The sequence below is a fragment of the Geotrypetes seraphini genome, chromosome 6 (genome assembly GCF_902459505.1).
Source record: "Geotrypetes seraphini chromosome 6, aGeoSer1.1, whole genome shotgun sequence".
NCBI classification, from domain to species: domain Eukaryota; kingdom Metazoa; phylum Chordata; class Amphibia; order Gymnophiona; family Dermophiidae; genus Geotrypetes; species Geotrypetes seraphini.
In genome coordinates, this window is record NC_047089.1 from 139,531,968 (window position 1) to 139,555,756 (window position 23,789).

Sequence of the window (23,789 nt, forward strand, 5' to 3'; positions counted from 1 at the left end):
CTAAGAACACTCTTACTGCCTTGCCTTCCAGATCTTTCTCAAATGACCTTAAGGATAGCCAGATGGCTTGTAGTTATAGACAAGTTATAGACCACTTTCTCAGAAGGAGAGACCACTGGCCTCCCCAGCCTGACAGGCTGGCATTGGTTGTGAGGATCACCCATGAGGGGATTCAGAGCAGGACGTTCTTCGATAGGGAGCCTACTTGGAACTACCAGAACAAGCATGTTCCTTGCTACCACAAACCAGGGAAGCTGCATCTAGAGGGAATGATATTGGGGGGACCACCTGGAGAGGAGGGACTCATGTAGGGGACACATGTGCACTCTCACCCAGGGAACCATTTCCAGGGTGGCTGCCATCAATCCCAGGATCTGAAGGTAATGCCAGGCAGTGGGGCTTTGCATCGATCTGCTACTGCTTCCTGAGCTTCTGTTTGCGTGATTCAGGAAGAAAGACAAGGCCCTTCACCATGTCGAAGAAGACTCCTAAATACTCCAAGTACTGGGACGGCTCTAGATGACTTCTTGAAGTTGATGATCCAGCCCATATCCTGAAGGAGATCTACAACTTGCCGCACTGCCTCCTCTCCCTCCGCCACTGACAGGGCTCTGACCAGCCAACTATTTAACTAAGGGTGCATCTGAATTCCCATTGTGAGGAGGTGAGTTGTGATCATCACTGTCACCTTGGTGAAGGTGTGCAGAGCCGTTGCTAACCCAAAGAGTAGAGCCACAAACTGGAAATGCCTTTACAGGACATGGAACCTTAGATATCTCCTGTGGGCAGGAAGCTGGGAATATAAAGGTACACCTCCATCAGATCTAGCGCAGCTAGGAATTCGCCCAGTGCCACCACCGTAATTGCTGACTGAACCAACTCCATTTAATGAGACAGAGTCAGCATGGGTTCAGCCGAGGGTGATCTTGCCTCACCAATTTGCTTAACTTCTTTGAAGGTATGAATAAACATGTGGATAAAGGTTAGCCAGTTGACATAGTATATCTAGATTTTCAGAAAGCTTTTGATAAAGAGGCTCATGAGAGGCTCCTGAGAAAATTAAAGAGTCATGGGATAGGTGGCAAAGTTCAGTTGTGGATTAGAAATTGGTTATCGGATAGAGGGTAAGGTTAAATGGTCATTTTTCTCAGTGGAGGAGAGTAAACAGTGGAATGCTGCAGGGACCTGTACTGTATTTAACTTATTTATAAATGATCTGGAAATTGGAATGACAAGTGAGGTGATTAAATTTACAGATGACACTAATCTGTTCAAAGTTGTTAAAATGAACATAAGAATTGCCGCTGCTGGGTCAGATCAGCGGTCCATCGTGCCCAGCAGTCCGCTCACGTGGCGGCCCCAGGTCAAATACCCTAACTGAGACTAGCCCTACCTGTGTACGTTCTGGTTTAGCAGGAACTTGTCTAACTTTGTCTTGAATCCCTGGAGGGTGTTTTCCCCTATAACAGCCTCAGGAAGAGCATTCCAGCTTTCCACCACTCTCTGGGTGAAGAAGAACTTCCTTATGTTTGTACAGAATCTATCCCCTTTTAACTTTAGAGAGAGTCCTCTCATTCTCTCTACCTTGGAGAGAGTGAACAACCTGTCTTTATCTACTAAGCCTATTCCCTTCATTATCTTGAATGTTTTGATCATGTCCTCTCTCAGTCTCATCTTTTCAAGGGAGAAGAGGCCCAGTTTCTCTAATCTCTCACTGTACAGCAACTCCTCCAGCCCCTTAACCATTTTAGTCGCTCTTCTCTGGACCCTTTTGAGTAGTACCATGTCCTTCTTCATGTACGGCAACCAGTGCTGGACACAGTATTCGAGGTGAGGGCATTCTATGGCCCAGTACAGCGGCATGATAACCTTCTCCGATCTGTTCGTGATCCCCTTCTTAATTATTCCTAGCATTCTGTTCGCCCTTTTTGCTGCTGCCACACATTGCACAGATGGCTTCATCGACTTGTCGACCAGTACTTCCAAGTCTCTTTCCTGAGAGGTCTCTCCAAGTACCGCACCGGACATCCTGTAGGTGTGTATAAGATTTTTGTTACTGACATGCATCACTTTATAATTATCCACGCTAAACCTCATTTGCCATGTTGCAGCTCATTTCTCGATCGTGTTTATGTCACGTTGCAGGTCTTTGCAATCCCCCTGTGGATTGAGAAAAATTGCAGGCAGACCTTAGGAAATTAGAAGACTGGGCATCCAAGTGGCAGATGAAATTTAATGTGGACAAGTACAAAGTGATGCACATTGGGAAGAATAACCTGAATCACAGTTACCGGATGCTAGGGTCCATCTTTGGGGTTAGTGCCCAAGAAAAGGATCTGGGTGTCATCATAGATAATATGATGAAACCTTCTGCCCAATGTTCACCGGCTGTTAAAAAAGTAAACAAAATGCTAGGAATTATTAAAAAAGGGATGGTTATCAAGAATAAGAATGTTATAATGCCTTTATAGCGCTACATATGCAACCTCATCTGGAATATTTTGTTCAATTCTGGTCTCCTTATCTCAAAAATGATATAGCGGCACTAGAAAAGGTTCAAAGAAAAGTGACCAAGATGATAAAGGGCATGGAACTCCTCTCATATCAGGAAAGACTAAAAAAGTTAGGGCTCTTCAGCTTGGAAAAGAGATGGCTGAGGTGAGATATGATTGAAGTCTACAAAATCCTGAGTGGAGTAGAACAGGTACAAGTAGATTGACTAGGGGGACTAGGGGACACTCGATGAAGTTACAGGGAAATACTTTTAAAACCAATAGGAGGAAATATTTTTTCACTCAGAGAATAGTTAAGCCCTGGAACGCATTGCCAGAGGTTGTGGTAAGAGCGGCCTCTCCCTCCTCCCTCCCTACCACCCCCCCTGGCAGGCAGCAGGCAGGCCCCGGCCTCTCCCGCCTCACTCCCCAGGCAGGCGGCAAGCAGCAGGCGGGCCCCGGCCCTCTTCCTCCTCCCCTCCCCTGTGAATACCTTTTTTTTTTTTTAACTTCTGGTGCCTCACTCACTGAGAGTGACGCACAAGGGTTGCTGACTGCCTGGTCCCCGCCGCTTCCACAAAGAACAGCAGATGCGGCTGCCTCCTCTTCTGCTCTCTCACCACATAGTGGCGCACCAGGTTGCCTGCCTGGTCCTGCTCCACTTCCCTCGAGAACTGAGTTTTCGCGGGAAGCAGCGTGGTATCAGGCTGGCAGGTGCGTGCTATAACGCGAGCGAGCAGAAAAGGAGGCAGCCACTTCTGCCATTCTCGATGGGGACCAGGCAGCGAGAGAGGCGCCAAAAGTTTTTTTTTTTAAAAAGGTATGCCCTGTGGGGGGGGGGGGGAGGAAGATGGCTGGCAAGAAAGGGAGGGTGGTAGCATTAAAATAAATTAATGGGGGGGGAGCACTTTGGATATTCACTGCATTAGACGCACCCTTATTTCCACCCATATTTTTGGGGGAAAAAAAGTGCGTCTAATGGAGGAAAACTAAGGTATATAACCATCATCTGACAGTTACTCTCTTGCTTTCCCCAGAATGTTAGATCAGAATGAACTGAAAAACACAAATAGAAATGAAGAAAAAAAATGTTCATGCTTATATTCTAACAAGGATGGTAATGATAACCACTGAACGACACAGATCAGAATTTACCAAGGGGCAGTCTCTCCAGAACATATTAGTTTTGGGCAAGCTAAGACAGTAAAGAATCCTATTCATAAGCAAGATATGTGTAGTATGATTTCAATTTGTAGCCTCTACTGCTAACACTTCCCATAATACATGCATCTTGCTAAAGAGAACTTCCTTATAGAGCTCACAAGATATAATGGGGAAATTCTACAAAGGTTGCCCAAATTTAGGTGCTAAAATGCAGGATGCTGTGGGAATTCTAAACTGGCACCTGGATGCCCAGATGCCATTATAGAACATAGCATGAGTAGGCTTCATGTGTCAACAATCAGGTGACCTTTATAGAACTGCCCCACTTTTATCTCATGAACTGTATAAGGAAGTTCACTTTGGCATGAGGTATGTACTATGGGAGTGCTAACAGTAAATCTGAGAGACTGATATCATACTGAGTTGAGAACCACTGATCTAGTTTGTACCCTATACAAATCATGATAATTCGTCAAGACAGGCTATCACCAAGGAACAAACAAATAAGGCCAAATTTTATGTGAAAACACATTACTATTTTCCTACCTTATCTGCCAGAATGGCAAGTGTTCTTTCAAGGCCATTAGCTGACCTGTCCTTAGCTGCTCTGGAAAGTCTTTCTGCATAATAGCTGACTTGGGTTTTCAGGGTGTTGATGTGTGCAATGATCTCTTTAGCTCTGATAATGTCCTGGGGTATATAAATGATAGATTGTGGGCATGACGAAGTGCTGAAAAAACAAATAGAACAATATGTAGATTCTTTGATATATAGTACTACATAATAGAATGTAAAAGTGTAAAATGAATATACAGTAGACAATCCCAAATGACAACTTTACTGCTTTTGGACCTTTAATTTAGTTTATCATGATCTCTATAAATAAGAAAATTCACTGTATCAGTGCTGTTTCGAGAAGATCATGTTTGCACCTCTTTATACCATTATGTCCTTTTAACGACCTTTTGTAGATTACTGTATACTAACAGTCAGACCCAAGACTAGGGCTTTTTTACTAAATTATATTGCAGCATTTTGTGATAATTTGCCTATCAGCATGCATTAATCATGTGGGAGTTTTATTGTTATTTTTTCAAAGCATGCATGTCATACGTGGGAAATGAGCATGGATGCATTATTCAACTAGTGCATGCAAATTAGTGCATTAATCCCAAATTCTATATATAGATATATAGTGCCATGTATTGTATGTGCAAATCAGTGTACACAGCTGATTTGTACACACAACTTGTTTAACAAGACCAATTGGTGCCGCTAATTGGCACTAAACACCTCATAATTGATGCTAATTAGCACTAATTAAAAGTTATATGCACAACTTGATAGGCATATCAGTTCTAGTGCCCAAATCTCAGAAGGTGCATGGTCAAGGGAGGAGCAGGAATAGATTGTGGGCATTCCTAAAAGCTAAAGCACACTAGTATAGAATATTTCTGATCTGCGCATAACTTAGGCACAAGTATTTAGGCCTGCTTTTTCTTGGCCTAAATGGGAGTATCTAAAAGTTAGTGAAACGTGCATTTGTTAAATGTGATTCTATATATGGCACATATGTTTTATAGAACTGCAGTAAGTGCTGTTCCAGTCGGAGCCAAATTTTGGCTGAATTTGGCCCTAACTGGATAATGCAGGAGTACTTACTATTTGCTCCTGCATTAATATTTTTGCAGATCTTGTATGCTAATGGAAAAATTAGCCTCCATAAATCTGAAGAAAATGCTCTGCATAACAGAGCCTGGATCTCCAAGCCACCCCCCCTCTCTAAAACAACAGTTAACAGGAAAAACTATCCTCTTACAAGGGCTTGATTTACTGAGGTCCTGCAAGATAAAGTTAAGATTCTGCATTGGGCAAGGCTGTCGCACAGGAGCAATGCTCCCTTCAAATAAATCTGGCTGTATTAGGATGAAAAGCCAAAGAACTTTCTCCAGTTGAGCCAGAAAATGCAAGAGGCCTGCCACCTGCACATTGATAGAACTAACCTCCAGGCCCTTCTCAAGCATGTCTGGAAGACATGCAAGGATCACAGACATCGGAGCTTAAAAAAGTTATACATTCATTTTAGCATACCAGTGCTGAAAAATCTTCCCTTAGGGCTGCGACTGTCGCTGGATACATAGCCTTTAGGGGGTTAGTGAAGACCCCCTCCAAGTAGCCCTTCTGTGGTAAGGCCGTGCACAAATGCGCTATGTCATGGGCCCAAGTGAACCAAATCCCCCAGGGCATTTGGGCCTTACAAGAGAAGCGTTTGATGAAATGGCAGTTTGAAACACTTGTGCTTCTGTAGCCTAACCAGATCTGCATACCACAGAAGATGCGGCCAATCTGAGCAACTCTAATTACAAATCCTAGGAGGGTTGCTATCCTTCAAATGGCCAAGCCTTTCATGGGCCATGAGGGAAACCCGTACAACAGCCCTTTCTCTTGCCCAAGTTCTACTAGAGCGCCTATGCTGATGCATCACGGTTCGAACTTCAGCTGTATAACTCAGTGGCATACCAAGGGGGGGGTGGGAGGGGCGGTCCGCCCCGGGTGCCAGCCCTGAGGGGGTGCTCCCGGCCTTGCCGTTCAGTCCCCCCCCACCCCCGAAGGACTGCTCGCCCCACTGACCTTCCTGCACCACCTGTGAAGCAGCCTGCAGCAGGATCGCGACATCAGGATCCCTGAGCTGCTTGGGCGCTGCTTCCTGCGCCACGGTCCTGCCCCTCCTCTGACAGCAGAGGAGGGGCGGGACCGCGGCACAGGAAGCAGCGCAGGGATCGCTGACGTCGCGATCCTGCTGCGGCTGCTTCATGGGTGGTGCAGGAAGGTCAGTGGGGTGAGCGGTCCTTCGGGGGTGGTGGTGGGGGATTGAACGGCAAGGTCGGGAGCATAGGTAGTGCTGCTTCATGGTGGTGCGGGGAGGCCAGGGGGGCGAGCGGTCCTTCGGGGTGGGGCGGGCGGGCAGGCAGTCAGGCTTTCAAGGGGGAGGGGGTGACAGGCAGGCCTTCAAGGGGGGACAGGCCGACCTTTAAGGGGGGACAGGCCTTTGGGGGGGACCCTGGTTTAGAAGTACACGGAGGGAAGGGGGTGTTCAAAGAGACGTGCATATGCCAAACTTTGGGGGGGAGGAAGAAATAATGGGTCTGAAAATAGAGGAGAGGGAGAGAGATGATGTACAATGGGATTTAGGGAGGGAAGGAACAGAAAGGGAGAGAAATTGGACACAAGGGATGGTGTGGAGGAGGGATAGAGATACTGGATAGGAGGGTAATTGGGAAAAGAAAGGGAGAGATGGTGGACTCTGGGGTGGTAGGGAAGGAGGGAGAGATGCCGAATGAAAGGGTAGTTAAGAAAAGGTGGATCTGTGGAGGGAGATGAAAAAAAGGAAAGATACCAGACTTCCTGGGGAGGGAAGGGAAATGGAAAGGGAGGACAGAGTTGGCAGATGGATGGTTAGCATGCAGAAAGAAGAAAGAAGGAGACCCTGGCAAGCAAGTTATCAGAAGAAAACCAGAGCCTTGGACCAACAAGATTTGAAATATAACCAGACAACAAAAGGTAGAAAAATTAATTTTATTTTCTGTTTTGTGATTATAATATGTCAGATTTGAAATGTGTATCCTGCCAGAGCTGGTTTTGGACTGGAAACGTGAGCTAGGATTTAACAGAGAGAGGAAAAGTCCTTTTTGTTTCTTTATTTTATTTACACCACAGCGCCAGTGTGGTTAGGAGAAGCCAAAGGGGGTGAAAAAGCTATAAAACCCACTAGGAGTTTTGAAGAAAATCACCCAACTGGGCAGGAAAATCAAATTGAAAAACCAATTCAATAGGCTGAATCGAATCGAAATTTTTTTTCCTGAATCTGGCAGCATTAGTTTGCGCTACTGTCTTAGACTTTAGGACCTGGGATTGGGGAGAGATGGCATCCTCAGTACTTTATAATGCAAGTGAAACGAGGATTTGGTCAGACTTTTGAAGGGTCTGCAGAAAAAAAATATTGTATAGGCCAGGGACATGAGACAGCAGAAAATGGGAACTTTTCTTCCTTCTATTTTTGGGAATGGAAAGGCTGAGAATGTCAGAGAGTTCAGTTAAAATATGTGCTTTAAAAGAAAATATAATAATGTGTTTTATAAAGTTTATAGCATAGCTGGCCTACCCAGTGAGGTGTTCCTAGTGGTGGTGGTGGCAGTGTGTCAATGTGTTGAGAGGAAGAGGTGGTCTGGGAAATTCTGCTGAGCAAACTCCGGGCCCATTTCCACCCCCCAGTTAGTCCACTCCACTCAACTGGTTCACACACTGAGTGGGTCTTTGGGTGTTGTTTTGGGATCTCTACCAGTGGTTTATCAGTATCTCCTTCTGGTCCAAGGAAGGAAACTTTGTTATCCTTAGCATTGACCTACAGAATATGTTTGTAACAGCGCTGCTTGTGTGGCATTAGGCTATGTAGTGATCGAAAGAAAAAAACAGACCTTTGCACATTTTTGCACTATATGGTGGGTGCATGAGGAGATTCACATTTCCTGCACAGCTAAGTCCATGTGAAGTTACCTTGTGCTGTATTTGACATCTAGCAAGGTCTCTGCTTGAAAGGAAAGATCTAAACTTAAAAATGAAGTGGACAGAAGTTATGGTAAAAGCAGATAGTGTAGCTGGTTTTCAGAAAGATTTGGACAAATTCCTGGAGGAAAAGTCCATAATCTGTTATTAAGACATGGGGGAAGTGTCTGCTTGCCCTGGATCGGTAGCATGGAATGTTGCTACTCTTTGGGTTTTGACCAGGTATTAGTGTCCTGGATTGGCTACCATGAGAATGGGCTACTGGGCATGATGGACCATTGGTCTGATCCAGTTAGGCTATTCTTATGTTATGTTCTCATCTGTAGGGGCCTTTGTTTTCACTTCTTATTTTAATGTATTTTTTTTCTGGGAACTTATCAGTGTTTTTTATAATGGGAACAAAAATGGAAGAGAATTAATGTGTGTGGGATGAGGGGGTAACTAATTTCTTCAGCTAAATAATTCAATCCACTTCAAACAGACATAGGAGAACTCACGCACCATTCACACAACCTCCAACCAAAAACGTCAAAAGAAAAAAACTGTTCGACAACCTCCTAGCCATTCGAGCTGCAACACTCGACCCCCAACTCTACAACCAATTGACATCGACCACAGACTGCAAAACCTTCAAAAAGAAATAAAAACCCTTCTATTCAAAAAACACATAAAACCGAACTAACACAATCAGAACTGTCCCAAGCATCACCTGCAACTACTCCATATGTACTTCTGATGTCATGACAATTCAGACATAATTTATGTTAAGTTATGTTTGTAATATAAGAAAATTTTCACTGCCTGTTTCTATTCTGACCATTTATTCCGTTTCATGGTCATTACAAAAAATATTTTTTTACACGGGAGGGGGTGTGTGTCAAAAAATGATGGGCCCCGGGTGCCACATACCCTAGGTACGCCACTGGTATAACTGACTTTCTTGTTGGCTACTGACACCAGCAGATCGAACATCAGAAAAGGTAGGGAAATAGCAATCTGAGGTCGGTAGAGGCCAATAATCCTGGTTTGACAATCGATTTTTGAATTTAAGATATTTAGATACACCAATTTTTTAAAAAACATTTTTCATGGGTCATACCCAATCCAAACCTCCCTCAAAATCCTGGGAGTGCTGATAGACAGATGCTGCACTATGCAGACTCAAATCAACAATACTACCCAAAAAGCATTCTTCACAATGCGCAACTTAAGAAAAATAAGGAAATTCTTCGACAAAGAACACTACAGGATCATTGTTCAATCCCTGGTACTAGGTCTTGTGGACTACTGCAATATCCTATATCTACCATGCCCTACAAACATGATCAAAAAACTACAGACCGTTCAGAACACAGCTCTCAGACTAATCTACTCCCTCGGAAAATATGACCACATCACCAACGCCTACCTAGACTCACATTGGCTACCGATTAGAGCCAGAATTCAATTCAAACTATACTGTCTAATCTTCAAAGTATTCAACAGTACTGCTCCTGCCTATCTAAATGATCGCCTAAACCGTAACCTTCCACCCAGAATAAGAAGAACACTGACACCATTCTCATACCCACCACTCAATGGCACTCATCGTAAAAAGCTTTATGATAACCTCTTAGCAACGCATGCAGCAAAACTCGAACCCTCCATCTCCAGATTGTTAACCTCAACATCCAACTACAAAGCATTCCGTAAAGAAATCAAAACGCTGCTATTCAAAAAGTATATACAATCTACCCAATCTCCCTCTCCTCTTCCACTTACACCGACCAGGTTTTGCTCACTCCCTGGCACCGTACCCTCAACCGACCAAAAAAAGGAAAAGACTATTGATATGTAATTGTAATGTAACCTGATTTATCTTCCAAAGTTACTATGTCCATTCTGTTATTAAGTCTATACCCTCAATCTGTTTTCTCCAATGTCATGTACCCTCCTGGAAATGTCCAGCTTTCTTCTTATGTAATCCGCTTTGAACCACAAGGTACAAGCGGAATAAAAATCACTAATGTAATGTAATGTAATGATGTCATTTGCATCATTGGAACGTATGCAAAATTGCGCTAGAATGCATAGCATTGTTGATTTAACGTTTTAATAGTGTTTTCATGTAACTTCATTTTGAAAAATAATGATCTGAGGTCAGCAGAGGCCAACAATCCTGGTTTGACAATTGATTCTTGAATTTAAGATATTTTGAAAGATCGATTTTTTAACAATTTTTACTGTTTTATTCTGACAACCTACTTTAAATTGAGTTTCTGACGCTGGTCTTTTAATCGTTTTTTGATTAATTTGTAGAGGTTTAACCTTTAACCTTGGATGTTAGGTTTACAAGTTGCTGACCTGATATGGCAACAATAAGCCCCAAAGAAAAAACTAGATACTTAAAAGTCACAAAACAAAATGGAAGGGCTTGCCAGGGGAATTGTATATCATAAGGAAAAACAATCAAGATCCTACTTTGGTTTCAAACTACAGGCCTATTTCATTAATTAATGTGGATGGAAAATTGTTGGCAAAGACGTTAGCTTTGAGGTTGGCCAAAGCTCTCCCATATATTATTGGAATGCATCAGACAGGGTTTGTTGTTCAAAGGCATTCTTCTAATGACACCAGACTGGCTTTTCATATGTTAAATTTATCAAAAAATTTAAAAGATCCCGCTTTCTCTGTATCACTTGATGCTGAAAAAGCTTTTGATCGTGTGGAGTAGACATTCATGTACCAAACAATGCAGTGGTTTGGAATTGGTTCAGGTTTCATACAAATGATTCAATCCTTGTATAGTTCCCCTTCTGCTAAATTGTATATTAATAATAATTTTTCAGAAAGTTTTGGTCTGCGGAGGGGAGTTAGACAAGGATGTCCGTTGTCTCCTTTGTTGTTTGATATTGTATTGGAACCCCTATTATTGGCTATACAACAATCAAGGGAGATTCAGGGTATTCCCTATGCAGGTCAGGAATATAAAGTTTCATCATATGCGGATGATATTTTGCTACATTTGAGGAATCCGGAATCTACCATTCCACACTTATTAGAATTGATAAATAAATTTTGGAAAATATCAGGATATAAAATAAATTAGGATAAATCAGAGATTCTTCCTTTAAATATTCATTGTCAAAGAAGTTTATTTGATTCGTTTTCATTTATATGGAAAGATGAAGGCATAAAATATTTAGGAATTCGGATTCAAAATACAATAGAAGAAACGTTGAAAGTAAATGAAAAATCTTTATTGACAAAAGTTACAGAGATGTGTGAACAATGGAATCCAATACATCTGTCTTGGTGGGGGAGAGTTCAAACTGTAAAAATGATGATTTTGCCTATAGTTTGCTATCAAATGAGTATGTTACCAATTTATTTTCAGGGGTCCTTTTATAAAAAATTAAATAGTATTCTAATAAAATGTATTTGGCTTGGGAAATCTGCAAGAATTGCTATGGTATCTTTACAAAAGCCAATTGCAGAGGGTGGGGTAAATTTTCCCAATTTTTATAGGTACCATCAAGCCTATATTATGCGTCAGGGTATGTATTGGATCCTCCCTGAGCACATGAAAGAATTTCCAGACTGGTTGACATTAGAATGGCAACTCATGTTTCCTTTGAGATTAAGTCATGTCATTAGTATTAAAATGCCTAGATTATATAAGGATCACAAAATATTAGTAGATCATGGAAAACATTAAGACATGTTTATGATTTAACGCCTATTTCAATATTTAAATCAATATATCAGACCATATGGCTAAACTCCAAGATTAAAATTGGCGGATATAAGGTCATCTGGAAATATTGGATGAAGGCAGGTATTCGTACTTTGGATGATGTTATTTCTAATGGTAAGTTGCTTGATTTTTCACAATTGCAACATAAATTTGATCTTAATAATTCACAAAACTATAAATGGTTGCAATTGAAGCAAGCCATTCAGTCAGGGTTCCCTGAATGGAAAAATTTTAGTGATAAGTACAGTTTGCCTTTCCTGTGTTTTAAGGGGACTTTCTGGGACACCAGGCTGCTCAGTGGTACAAATTAATATCTGGATTTATGAATAAAAAATCAAAAACTGGTCTACGAGACATTTGGAGCATTGAGATTAAGCATCAAATTAATGCGTCTCGATGGCCACGAATTTGGTCTTGGAGAATGAGATGTACAGTGTCTGCATCTATGAGGCAAACTTGGTTTTTTCTGTAACATAGAGCATGTTGGACCCCGGTATGTTTACAAAAATTAGATAGCTCTAAGTCTAATAGATGTTGGCACTGTCATCTTGAAGCTGGTACATTGGATCATTTATTGTTTTTTTGTCCTCTAATTTATAATTTTTGGAAATCTATTTGGAATCAAATTAATGAATTACTTGAGAATCCAGTAGCACTTTCATATGATACAATATTATTTGGTACATCAATGAGGAAAAAGAGTCAAATTTCCTCCAAAAATAATAAACTTTTACTTATAATGACAGGAGCTGCCATTCAACAAATTACAAGAAATTGGAAAAATTATGATACATTAAGTTAACAGTTTTTGGTGGAATTCACTATGTCATATTTTCAAAATGGAGAGGATATTAGCTATTCAGCAGGGATGTTATAAAAAATTCATTGATGTTTGGGAGCCATTAACAAATTATTGTAAGGATTGTTTATAATTAATAATTTATTTCTTCCCCTTTATTTATTGAAGCATAGGGTGGAGGGAGGGTTGGATTAATTTAAATTATCTGAAATTATAAGAATATAATGGAGGGAGGGAGAAATAGTATTATGATTTCAATATATGTAAAATTAATAAGTTATATTAAAGTGAATATGATGGTATTATTATGTACTTGTTGAAAGTTTAAAAATGAATAAAGATTTTAAAAAATTTTTTAAAAAATCAAGTCTTACAATATTTAAATAATTGAATGGTGAAGGAGAGCCTTCAGTGTGGGGTTGTAAGCTCTAAAGAGCTGCTCAAATGAGCCGCTCTAACGCTCTTAAACCGTTAATACTGACATCACTACAAGGGCCAGCCACACACCATCATAAGGCACTCCACGTGTGCAATTAGTCAATAAATAATTCAGTGAAAGTCACTCTTGTCAAAAAATAATAATAACTTATGGCATACAAGACCCAGCCAGAGCCAATTTGTGTTTTTCATTATGGTATACAATTCCCCTGGCAAGCCCTTCCTTTTTGTTTTGTGACCTGATATGGCAGACATTTTGAAATTCTTTTGTTTACTGTATGTGAGAAGGAGGAGGTCTTTTCTCTTTGCATTGCCAACAGTAAGTAATATGAGTCACAGGGCTCCTTTTACAAAGGTGCGCTAGCGTTTTTAGCGCACGCACTAGATTAGTGTGCGCTATAGCACGCGCTAACCGAAAAACTACCACCTGCTCAAGAGGAGGCGGTAGCAGCTAGCGCACCTTTGTAAAAGGAGCCCATGGTTTTTTGGAGTCTGCTTTTTTATGAGATCAACTTTTGTTTAAATAGTTTACTTTTCACGTATTTAAATTTTTAATTTTTAGATTAAGTGTTCTGAATGAGTTGTATATTTGATTATTTTCTAGGCTCTTTTGGATGCATTTTTAGCTACTAAGGGAAATCTGTGTATGTGTTTCATTTAGTTTCTGGTTTGCACTTTTTCACATTTAGATGGACAAAAATATAATGCTCTAAAATTGCAGAGTGTTAGAATTCTAAATGCACGTTCTGCTTGCATGTAATATTGCTGTTATTGTTGTTTGTAACACACTCTCTTTGTGATCACTTTCTTTGTTTATACCAGGGGTGGGCAACGAGGGCCGCAATCCAGTTGGGTTTTCAAGAGTTCCCCAATGAATATGCATGAGGTCTATTTGCATGCACTGCCTCACATTATATGCAAATGGATCTCATGCATATTCATTGGGGAACTCCTAAAAACCCGACTGGATTGTAGCCCTCGTTGCCCACCCCTGGTTTATACTATACATAGCATTAACACATGTTTATTTTACATACAAGTTTATATGATTTTACTCAATTTTATTTATAATCTGTTCTGTTCAGTTTTTATAACTTTTTACTCCTGACACAGCCGAAAGAGCAAAACATGGCTGGGTTTAATAAATTGACTGCATATAAGTCTGTTGGTTTGCTGTTTGGTTTGCTGCAGTCTTGGTTTGCATACCAATACCTCTTTTTGTTTGTTTTGAGGACTAAAGCTACCCTGCGAACTTGCACTTCTTACAAAATCACTTCACTAGGCAGAGAAGTTCATTTGGTAACCTATGCTACCAGCAAATCCACTTTAGGCTGTACAAACAGTTGTTAGAAATCAGAAGCCAATGGATACAATTTTGTCATGGTCCTAGCGACCTGCAAGGATCTCTCCATATCCTCCAATGCTCTATTAGTATCAGCGAAATGTCAGGATTTGAAGAAAAACAAAGTGATTTAAGGCTTAGAACTGCTCATGAAAACCTCCAGGAAAACCGCCGGCACAGAAAGACGGTACACCATCGGGTCTTTCCATTGGTTCAGAGCTGTCACAGACTCCTAGCCCTAGCCTGAGGCACTGAATCTTTCCAAACTTAAGATTCATTTTGAGGGATTAAAAGCATTGAATGCAATTCCAAATCATCTCAGACTTTCTCTGTACCTCCAGTTCCAGCAGGTGAACCTTACTAGGTGGTACTGCACTCTGTGAAGGCAAACTCCCTGTGTAATAGCTGGCGTGACCCCAGAGGGTACCGCTATACCCTAATAAGTCAGATAGAATTCAAACATAATACGAACAAAATCAAGGGTAAAGCTCTAATCAGGATGCCCTAAGGCAGGGCTGCCCAAGTCCGGTCCTCGAGATCTACTGGCAGGCCAGGTTTTCAGGATATCCACAATGAATATGCATGAAAGAGATTTGCCTGCACTGCCTTCTTCGTATACAAATCTCTCTCATGCATATTCATTGTGGATATCCTGAAAACCTGGCCTAGGAGGGATTTTGACTCTCAAAACAAACCATCTGTGACTTCATCACCCTAGAGGGGTCTAAGCCCAGTGCTCCCCCCCGCCCCCCATGCCCCGTGGCACATGGAGCAGGAAAGCTCCTCATCTGGCCATCCAGCACCAATATGGCATGAATCAGCAGTAAAATAGTCTGAGGAGTACATCTCTATCCATTTTAATCCAAATTGAGGTATTTTTGAAGCAGATAGAAGATTTTAAAATCAAATTGAGAAATCTAAGATGGCCAACAAAGCAGCGTTTTGGTGCCAAAGGAGTGTTTGGAGGTGGGGGACCCTATACCAAGCCCCAGAAACTACCAAACTCAATTTAAGACCTCCCCAGATTTCTCTCATAGACTTCAATAGACTGTACTGTACTCACAATTATACTGGTGCTGTATCTGTATGAGTTGAAACAGCAGCTGGGATATGGCGAAAAATCCTGTCACAAACAAATGCTTGTGCCTTCGAGCTGTCTGTCAGAATCTGAGAGACAGCCTGAGAACTGAGATTCCCACAGCTCCACACACATCTTCAAGGGGGAGGAGTATGTAGCTGGCACCCGCTAAAGTTCTCAGGGCCATACAACCTGTACTCATCCAGGAACAACCAGGAGCGAGCCTTGCTACCAGTGGAATAGTCCCCAAGCCAGTAAAAATTTTAAAGCAGGCTGCAGGAGGTGCCCTGTAAAAGGGTTGTCCTCTCAGCTACATTCTTCTGATTCAGAGAGTCTGTGTCTTCCCCCAGGCAGAGCTACCCCTGGGAATCTCAAGAGCACTGAAAAGCCTCAAAATCCAGATAAAAACCCAAAAATATTAAACCAGAATCAGGGCAGATCAGAAAGACACCATCCAACTCGCAGGTAAAAGGAAAAAACTGAGGAGCTACAGCACAGCCCTGTGAGGCAGGCAGTAGAACCTAGAAAGAGAAAAAATGTAGACAATTCCTTCTATTCAACTCTTGACTAGAGATGAATAACCCACTGGTTCAAGACTCATATGCTTTTTGCACTAGAATAAAATTTTAAATCTTATAGGCTATGTTGAAATCATGCTATTTTAAGCACTATATTCCAACATTTTAAATTTTAAATCAGAAGAGAACATTTAAAAGACAGCAGCTATAATGTTTTATTTCACACGAGGAAGTTCTCAGCAGTGCAATAGAAATGATGACATGCATATGTCTACAGAGCAGGAAGTGAATGCAGGCAATTTACTGCTCATTTATAGAGGGCTAGGTTAACAAAAGTTTGTTACTGTGTTTGCACATACTAATGCTTTTAATATGCATTATTATTAAATAGATCTTTGCATAAAATGGGAAATGTGGTAAATAATTTGTGCAAATGAGGTAGCCCCTTTTAGTGAATCTAGCCCAGAGTGTTGCAAATGAAATTCCAGGACACAAACACATCTATATCATATACCACAGAAAAATGTGCATTCCCAAGCTGCTGATGCTATGGTGTACAACATGCAGGGAAAATGGGAACCAAACATGGAAATCGAGCTTTTCATGGAAATACACGATGAGGCAACACAAAACTACTCAATTCTCTGAAACAGAAAAAAACTCACCAACATTCCTCATAACTGCTACGAAAATAAATCAAAATAAAATAAGCAAATTGTTAGTTACCATTCAACGCAATAAAAGGCACTAAAAACAAGCTTTAAAGAAATATTTTGGTTGTTCAATATTTTCATTCTTTCATGTAATTGAGCTAATGCAAGCAAAATGCATTTATTACAGAAGCATAGGTCATGCAAGTCGAGACTCAATTTTCATACTGTAGTGGAACAAGCTTCTGTAGTGTGGCATTGGCTGGGAAAAATGATCTTGTTAGGGGGTTTTGGCAGAACCAGTTCAAGGGTAGTGGGTACCCAAGATGAACCAACTTTCAGACTTCTAGTTTGCATTCCCCACCCCCACCCGCTCCAGATTTTGATAATTAATAATCGCCCATAATCACTACATAAAAAATCCTATCAAAATGCAAGTTAACGTATGCACTGATGGTTCTTTCAGTTTGAACAGCTGTCAGGAGTGTAAAACCGCTTAGACAACCTTGATAGGCGGTATATAAAAACCTAATAAACTTGAAACTTGACAGCAGCTGCTCATTGCTACCCTAGATCAGGGTAGGTAATTCCGATCCTCGAGAGCCGGAGCCAGGTCAGGTTTTCAGGATACCCACAATAAATATTCATGCAATAGATTTGCATTTCAAGGAGGCAGTGCATGCAAATCCATCTCATACATATTCATTGTGGATATCCTGAAAATCTGACCTGGCTCTGGCTCTGGCTCTCGAAGACTGGAATTGCCTACCCTTGCCCTAGACAATCACAAGCCCTGGGTTGAGTATTCCTTATTGGTAGGGATGCATATTCATTAATGCACTTTAAAAATTTCAGGGGGTCATTTACTAACTGTTCACATCAATGCCGTTAGCTTGTATTACATACTGCAGGACCTATGGTAAAAAATGGGTCCTGTAGCAAAACATTAAGAACAATAGTACAAATTAACTTTTAATAAATGATTCCCTTAGTGTGCACAAAATTAATTTAACCAGCATTAACATACCAATTAATGGGCAATCAATCTTAATGCCTTAAAAGGTTCTAATGTGCATTAAAAAGTTTATTGCTAAACTAAGTATGTGAACCAAACCACAAAAAAACCTAGAAAAGATTCTGAAAATGTCAAAACCATACACATTTCTTTTTGCCAGTGCACAACACTTTGCTGGTGGGTCAGTATCTGGGGAAAAAGGAAAAAATATCCACAAAAACAACCAAAGGAACACCAACAGTAAAGGTACCTCAACCAACGAAGTCAAGAGTACTAAGAATCAATAATGATGGGTGGAAGAAAAGTCTTTATTGAGACAAATCAAGGTGACCTATCATCAATAAAGACTTTTCTTCCACCCATCATCATTGATTTTTAGTATTCTTGACTTCCATGGTTGGTGTACCTTTTAAACTCCACTTTTGGCGTTCCTCTGGGCCAATTATCAGGGACACTGCAGTGCCGGCTAATGAGTGCAGAATGCAAAGCACTCCAAGATCATCCATTATCATGTGCCAGCAACACTGGAATCGCAGTGGGCCTGCAAACCACTAAGCCTTCAAGAGAGCAGACTCAGTTTAACATCAATAGCTAATGCAGATCACAGAGCTTGGCACAGCAATAAGATGAAGGTGGGGAGGGGAGGGGGGGAATGGTGGTGTGAGAAAGATTAGCATACTTTAGTTAACATGCTCCAAAACTGGGTTGAGCTAGTACTTCAGTGGCAGTGTTGCATGTTGCCACATGGAGGGATCCAGTTTCGATTCACAAAGTGGCAAAACCTGGTGGCCAGATTCAGGGTCCTTGACTGCAGGGTTTCAAGATAATACTTGGTATTTGGCTCCAATAAGAGACTGTTGTAATAAATGGGATAAGAAAATTGGGAAGGGGATACAGAATATGGTAAAAAAAATAATAATTAGTCCAACGCCATGCAGTCCCAGACTATGATCTTCACAGGATGCTTCACAGTGAGGTTAAGGCACTCAGGCTTGAACTCCTCTCCAGGAAACCTCCTCATGTAGGTATGGGCCTGGTTACTAAACAGGCAGAAAGTGTTTCATCACTGAAAAGCACTTTTTCCCATATTTCCCATGTCCAACTTGAGTGCCTCAGCACCCACTTGATCAGGTTCCGCTTTTGGATGTCAGTCATCAGTGGTTTGTTGCATGCTTTGCAGCCCTACAGACCAAACTGCAGGCAGCATCGGCAAACTGTTGCTGAGTTGACACTGTTGCTGAATTGGTTCAGATTGGCGGCCTCAGCTGGAGACCTCCTGCAGCAAAAATGGATTTGTCAGCGATGGAAGGAGATTGCTGACTGCAGCCGTGATTCTGAAGCACTGCCTATGACTCCTCACCCTGCTTTCCTACTGCTGCAGTCTGCTGCTGTCAGTTACCTATGCCCACTATAACCTCCCCAACCCTGAAATGTCCTGTCTAAATTAGATTGTAAGCTCTTCTGAGCAGGGACTGTCTAGTGCAGCGATGGCGAACCTATGGCACGCGTGCCAACTGTGGCACGCGAAGGCCTTGCAGCTGGCACGCGCAGGGCCGCCATCAGGGCAGTACTACCAGGGGGTGCACAGGAGAGAGAGCTGAACGGGGACGATGGGGGACCCGCGGGATTAAATATAACTCGAGCCGCGAGGCTCGTCTTCTACTCCGACTGCCCTGCCGCTCACACAGCCGATCGGAAATCTTCCCCGATGTCAGCGCTGACGTCGGAGGGATGGCTTAAGCAAAGCCCACCCTCCGACGTCAGCGCTGAAGTCAGGGAAGATTTCCGATCGGCTATGTGTGCGCGGCGGGACAGGCAGGAAATAGAAGACAAGCCTACGCGGCTCGAGCTACATTTTGCTGAGAAAGTTGCTAAGATGGGCTGGGAGACAAACGGGGAACACAAAAGGGGGAGGGAGTGCGTTTTGGACACAAGGCATGAACTTGGGAGAAAGGAAGGTGAGGTGGGGGAGGGAATGGGTTTTTGGACACAGAAAGCATGAACTTGGGAGAGAGGAAAGGAGGGAAAGAGATGCTGAGGTGGGGGAGGGAATGGGTTTTTGGACACAGAAGGCATGGACTTGGGAGAGAGGAAGGGAGGGAAAGAGATGCTGAGGTGGGGGAGGGAATGGGTTTTTGGACACAGAAGGCATGGACTTGGGAGAGAGGAAGGGAGGGAAAGAGATGCTAAGGTGAGGGAGGGAATGGGTTTTTGGACACAGAAGGCATGGACTTGGGAGAGAGGAAGGGAGGGAAAGAGATGCTGAGGTGGGGGAGGGAATGGGTTTTTGGACACAGAAGGCATGGACTTGGGAGAGAGGAAGGGAGGGAAAGAGATGCTGAGGTGGGGGAGGGAATGTGTTTTTGGACACAGAAAGCATGGACTTGGGAGAGAGGAAGGGAGGGAAAGAGATGCTGAGGTGGGGGAGGGAATGTGTTTTTGGACACAGAAGGCAAGGACTTGGGAGAGAGGAAGGGAGGGAAAGAGATGGTTGTGTACACGGGGAATAGAAGAAAGGAGAATTTTTGGTCATAGGGAGGGAGTGAGGTACAGACAGTGGCATACCAAGGTGGGGGTGGGGGCGGTCTGCCCTGGTTTTACGCCCCAAGGGGGTGCACAGCTGGCCACCCTCCAGTGTTCTCCCTAGGCTGGCAAACTGCATCTCTTTAGCCACTTGAGTGCCACCGCCGCCATTGGGAACAGGCCGGTGCCAAGTTCTCCCTGCTTTTCCCTGTGGGGCCGACCAACTCTCGCCACCCACATCAATTCTGATGTCGGAGAGGACATTCTGGGCCAGCCAATCGCTGCCTGGCTGGCCCAGAACGTCCTCTCCAATGTTAGAATTGACGTCGAGTGGCGAGAGTTGGTCGGCCCCGTGGGGAAGAGAAGCAGGGCGAACTCGGCGCCGGCCTGTTCCCGATAGCGGCAGTGGCAGCCTATTCCCCAGTGGCGGTGGCAGCATTTTCCCAATGGTGGTGGCATAGGGGAGGGCAAGGAGAAAGAAAAAAAGGGGGGACAGGGAGCCAAAAAAAAAAAAAAAAAGAAAGAGGGCTGGGTGAAACAAAGAAAAATGGGGCACGGAGAGAGAGAGAAAGACAGACATACAGAATGAAAGGGGGTATGGAGAGAGAGAAAAAGAAAGAAGGGGGCAGGGTGAAACAAAGAAAAAGTTTGGGGAGGGAATGAGGTCTGGAGGAGAGGAAGCATACAGGAGGCTGATAAAAGGGAAGAAATATTGGATGCACAGTCAGAAGAATAAAGTGCAACCAGAGACTGATGAAATTACTAAAGGTAGGAAAATGATTTTATTTTCAATTTAGTGATCAAAATGTGTCCGTTTTGAGAATTTATATATGCTGTCTATATTTTGCACTATGGCCCCCTTTTACTAAACTGCAATAGCGTTTTTTAGCGCAGGGAGCCTATGAGCTTCAAGAGCAGCATGGGGCATTCAGCGCAGGTCCCTGCGCTAAAAAACGCTATCGTGGTTTAGTAAAAAGGGAGGGGGAAAATTTGTCTATTTTTGTATAGTTGTTACTGAGGTGACATTGCATAAAGTCATCTGCCTTGACCTCTTTGAAAACCCGCGGAATATAAATGATAATTAACATTTTCTCTGCGTATAGCGTGCTTTGTGTTTTTAAAATTTTATTGTTGGTAGATCATTTTGACTTGGCCACAAAGGTAAGGGGGAGGGAGGGGAGCTGCTGAAAGAGTCTACCTTGACGTGGTTGCAGGCTTACAAATCTTTTGGTCAAAGAGTGCGGCGACAGAGAAAAGTATGTGTGTATACGGCCCATGAATGAAATCATTAAAACATTATAAATTGCCAATAAATTGAAATGAAAACCAAAGGATTGTGAATCAAATTGATTCTCTGACAATACAAAGATTCCAACCTTTAAAAATGATGTTACATAGTTCAGGCAACTTTATAAAGAGTTTTTAGATACTAAAATCTTGTTATTAAGGTTTAATTGACGTGCTGGCACTTTGAGGAAATTCTTTGGTTTTGTGCGGCAGTTTGGGCACTCGGGCTCAAAAAGGTTAGCCATCACTGGTCTAGTGTATATAAAATGTACAGCGCTGTGTACACCTTTCAGCACTATAGAAATAATAAATAGTAGTAGTATCATTGGGGAAGGACCTCAGCAGAAGAAAGATTTGTGTATGATTATTCCATTTGGTTCCTGACACTCTACGTATTGAACAACTTGGACCCCTGAGGAAGAAGTGTTTTTCAAAACACAGACCATGTTGGGTCCAGTACGCACAAGAACCATTTTTTGTATACAATCATTTTATTGATGTTTTTCTGTATGATTTTTATTGAATTAATTCCTGAATCTTGTACATTTTCTGCAGTTTTGTTTTGTGTTCTTCTTGCTGAGTTGATACTGACATAACACTTGTCTGACCACTTACACAGTAGCTGAGGTGAGGTCAACTTACGATTGGTCAATGAAATGCATTAAAATGCACGATCTTGTCATGATGCTAATGCACGTAGATGACTGGATCAAGATTTGTCTACCACTGAACCAATTGCTTTCTTCTTCTGTACAATCTTTACTACTGCGCTGTGACTGCAGCGACTTTGCTGGCAATCTGGCGGCATGAAAATCCTCCAATGTCAGTTTCTGAGTTTTGTTCATAGTTGATGCAGAAAGTGTATGGAAACCCAAAAGCCCGTGCTTTTTATAACTGTTACCTAGACGTCTGGACTGTGATTGGCTGACAAAAGCAGCCTCTTAATTGGTCAGAAATAACACATACTGATTGAACAGTCTCAATCCAGTTTTGAAGAATGATCTGTAAAAGTTATAGTAGCTATGTTCGAATATCAACAAAATTGTAAAATTAGGAACAAGTGATCTCGGATTATAATAGTCAAATATATCCCTTACAATGTGGTACACAGACAAATCTATTGGATCAACAAAAACATTTAAATAAAAGGTCAGAAAGATGAAACCCCTCCCCCCCACAAAATTCACAAGTGGTTTCAGACTTTTGCACACCACTGTACCTATCCAGTTAAGAACAAAAGGGGTCAAGCATACACATTAGAAGAGCTTACTGATTTCTTTCTTTGAAAAACTCAACATAAATTTACAATCATTTTCATCATCAGTCTGAAAGTGATCAGATCATCTAATCAGACTCTTTGTAGTTTGAAAGAGTTCTTGCGGTTGGCAAAGGGAAGTCTGAATCACTTTCATAGAACAGTCTTCTGTACAGTAACTTATTTAAAATTTTTTTATAGTGTTTACAAAAAGCTAAACGGTTTACATCAGTAAAAACATACATAAAATAAAAGACAACCCAGGTCATAAAATCTACGTAATTAAACCGTTTCCCTTCACACTCCTTCCTATTACAAAATTGACAGGACTTTCACAACTGATGGTTTGCCTAATGTACTGCAAGATCTAACAATGCACCAGCTCAAGTAGATTATGAAATGATATTTATAGAGTTGAGACAGTGGTTCAGAAGCAGTGCTACATGAAGTCATATGGAGGGACCTAATTTTTATTACTAGGTTATTGCGCAGTGGCAAAACCTAGTGGTCGAATTTAGTCTCCTTTGCAAGGTTCCAAGACCTTGGTAAAAGACTGTTGTTTCAAAGAATGGGTTAAGAAAATTTAAAAGATGATATAAAAATAAGGTAAAAATCCGTGGATAATTGTTCATAGATTGATGGTGCCAGATTCCAGCTTTGGTTTCAACAGATTTTAAAACTCAAAGGAATAGGAGGAAACTCTCAAACAAATCTCCTCCTCCAAAGTTTCAAGTTTATTTGAAATTTGTTAAATCACTGCCCTATACATAGTTTCTAGGTCGTTTACACTTAAAATTAGTGGGTAACTTTACAATGACCAATACATTTGAGAACAATAAATGTGACTTACTAACCTACTTGTACAAGTCAAGCCAAATGAACAAAAATGTTGCATAAAATGGGACCTGAGCTAAAAATAGCAAGAGTTG

General features: G+C 41.8%; 1 protein-coding gene across 23 annotated transcripts in view; it reads right to left on the minus strand.

The window, feature by feature from the left end:
- The window catches only part of INPP4A (inositol polyphosphate-4-phosphatase type I A), a 399,562-nt gene that overhangs the window by 155,749 nt on the left and 220,024 nt on the right, over window positions 1-23,789 (minus strand). For 17 of the 23 annotated variants that reach the window (XR_004539925.1, XM_033949323.1, XM_033949334.1 and 14 more), the window contains 2 exons: window positions 16,796-16,813; window positions 4,203-4,386 (listed from right to left, as the gene is read on the minus strand). Coding sequence is in view for 22 of the 23 variants with exons in the window: in XM_033949323.1 (XP_033805214.1) it covers window positions 4,203-4,386; window positions 16,796-16,813 (202 nt within the window). In the remaining variant the exon portion in view is untranslated. The remainder of the gene's footprint in view (window positions 1-4,202; window positions 4,387-16,795; window positions 16,814-23,789) is intronic. The other 6 variants (XM_033949336.1, XM_033949335.1, XM_033949328.1 and 3 more) reach the window with 1 other exon arrangement.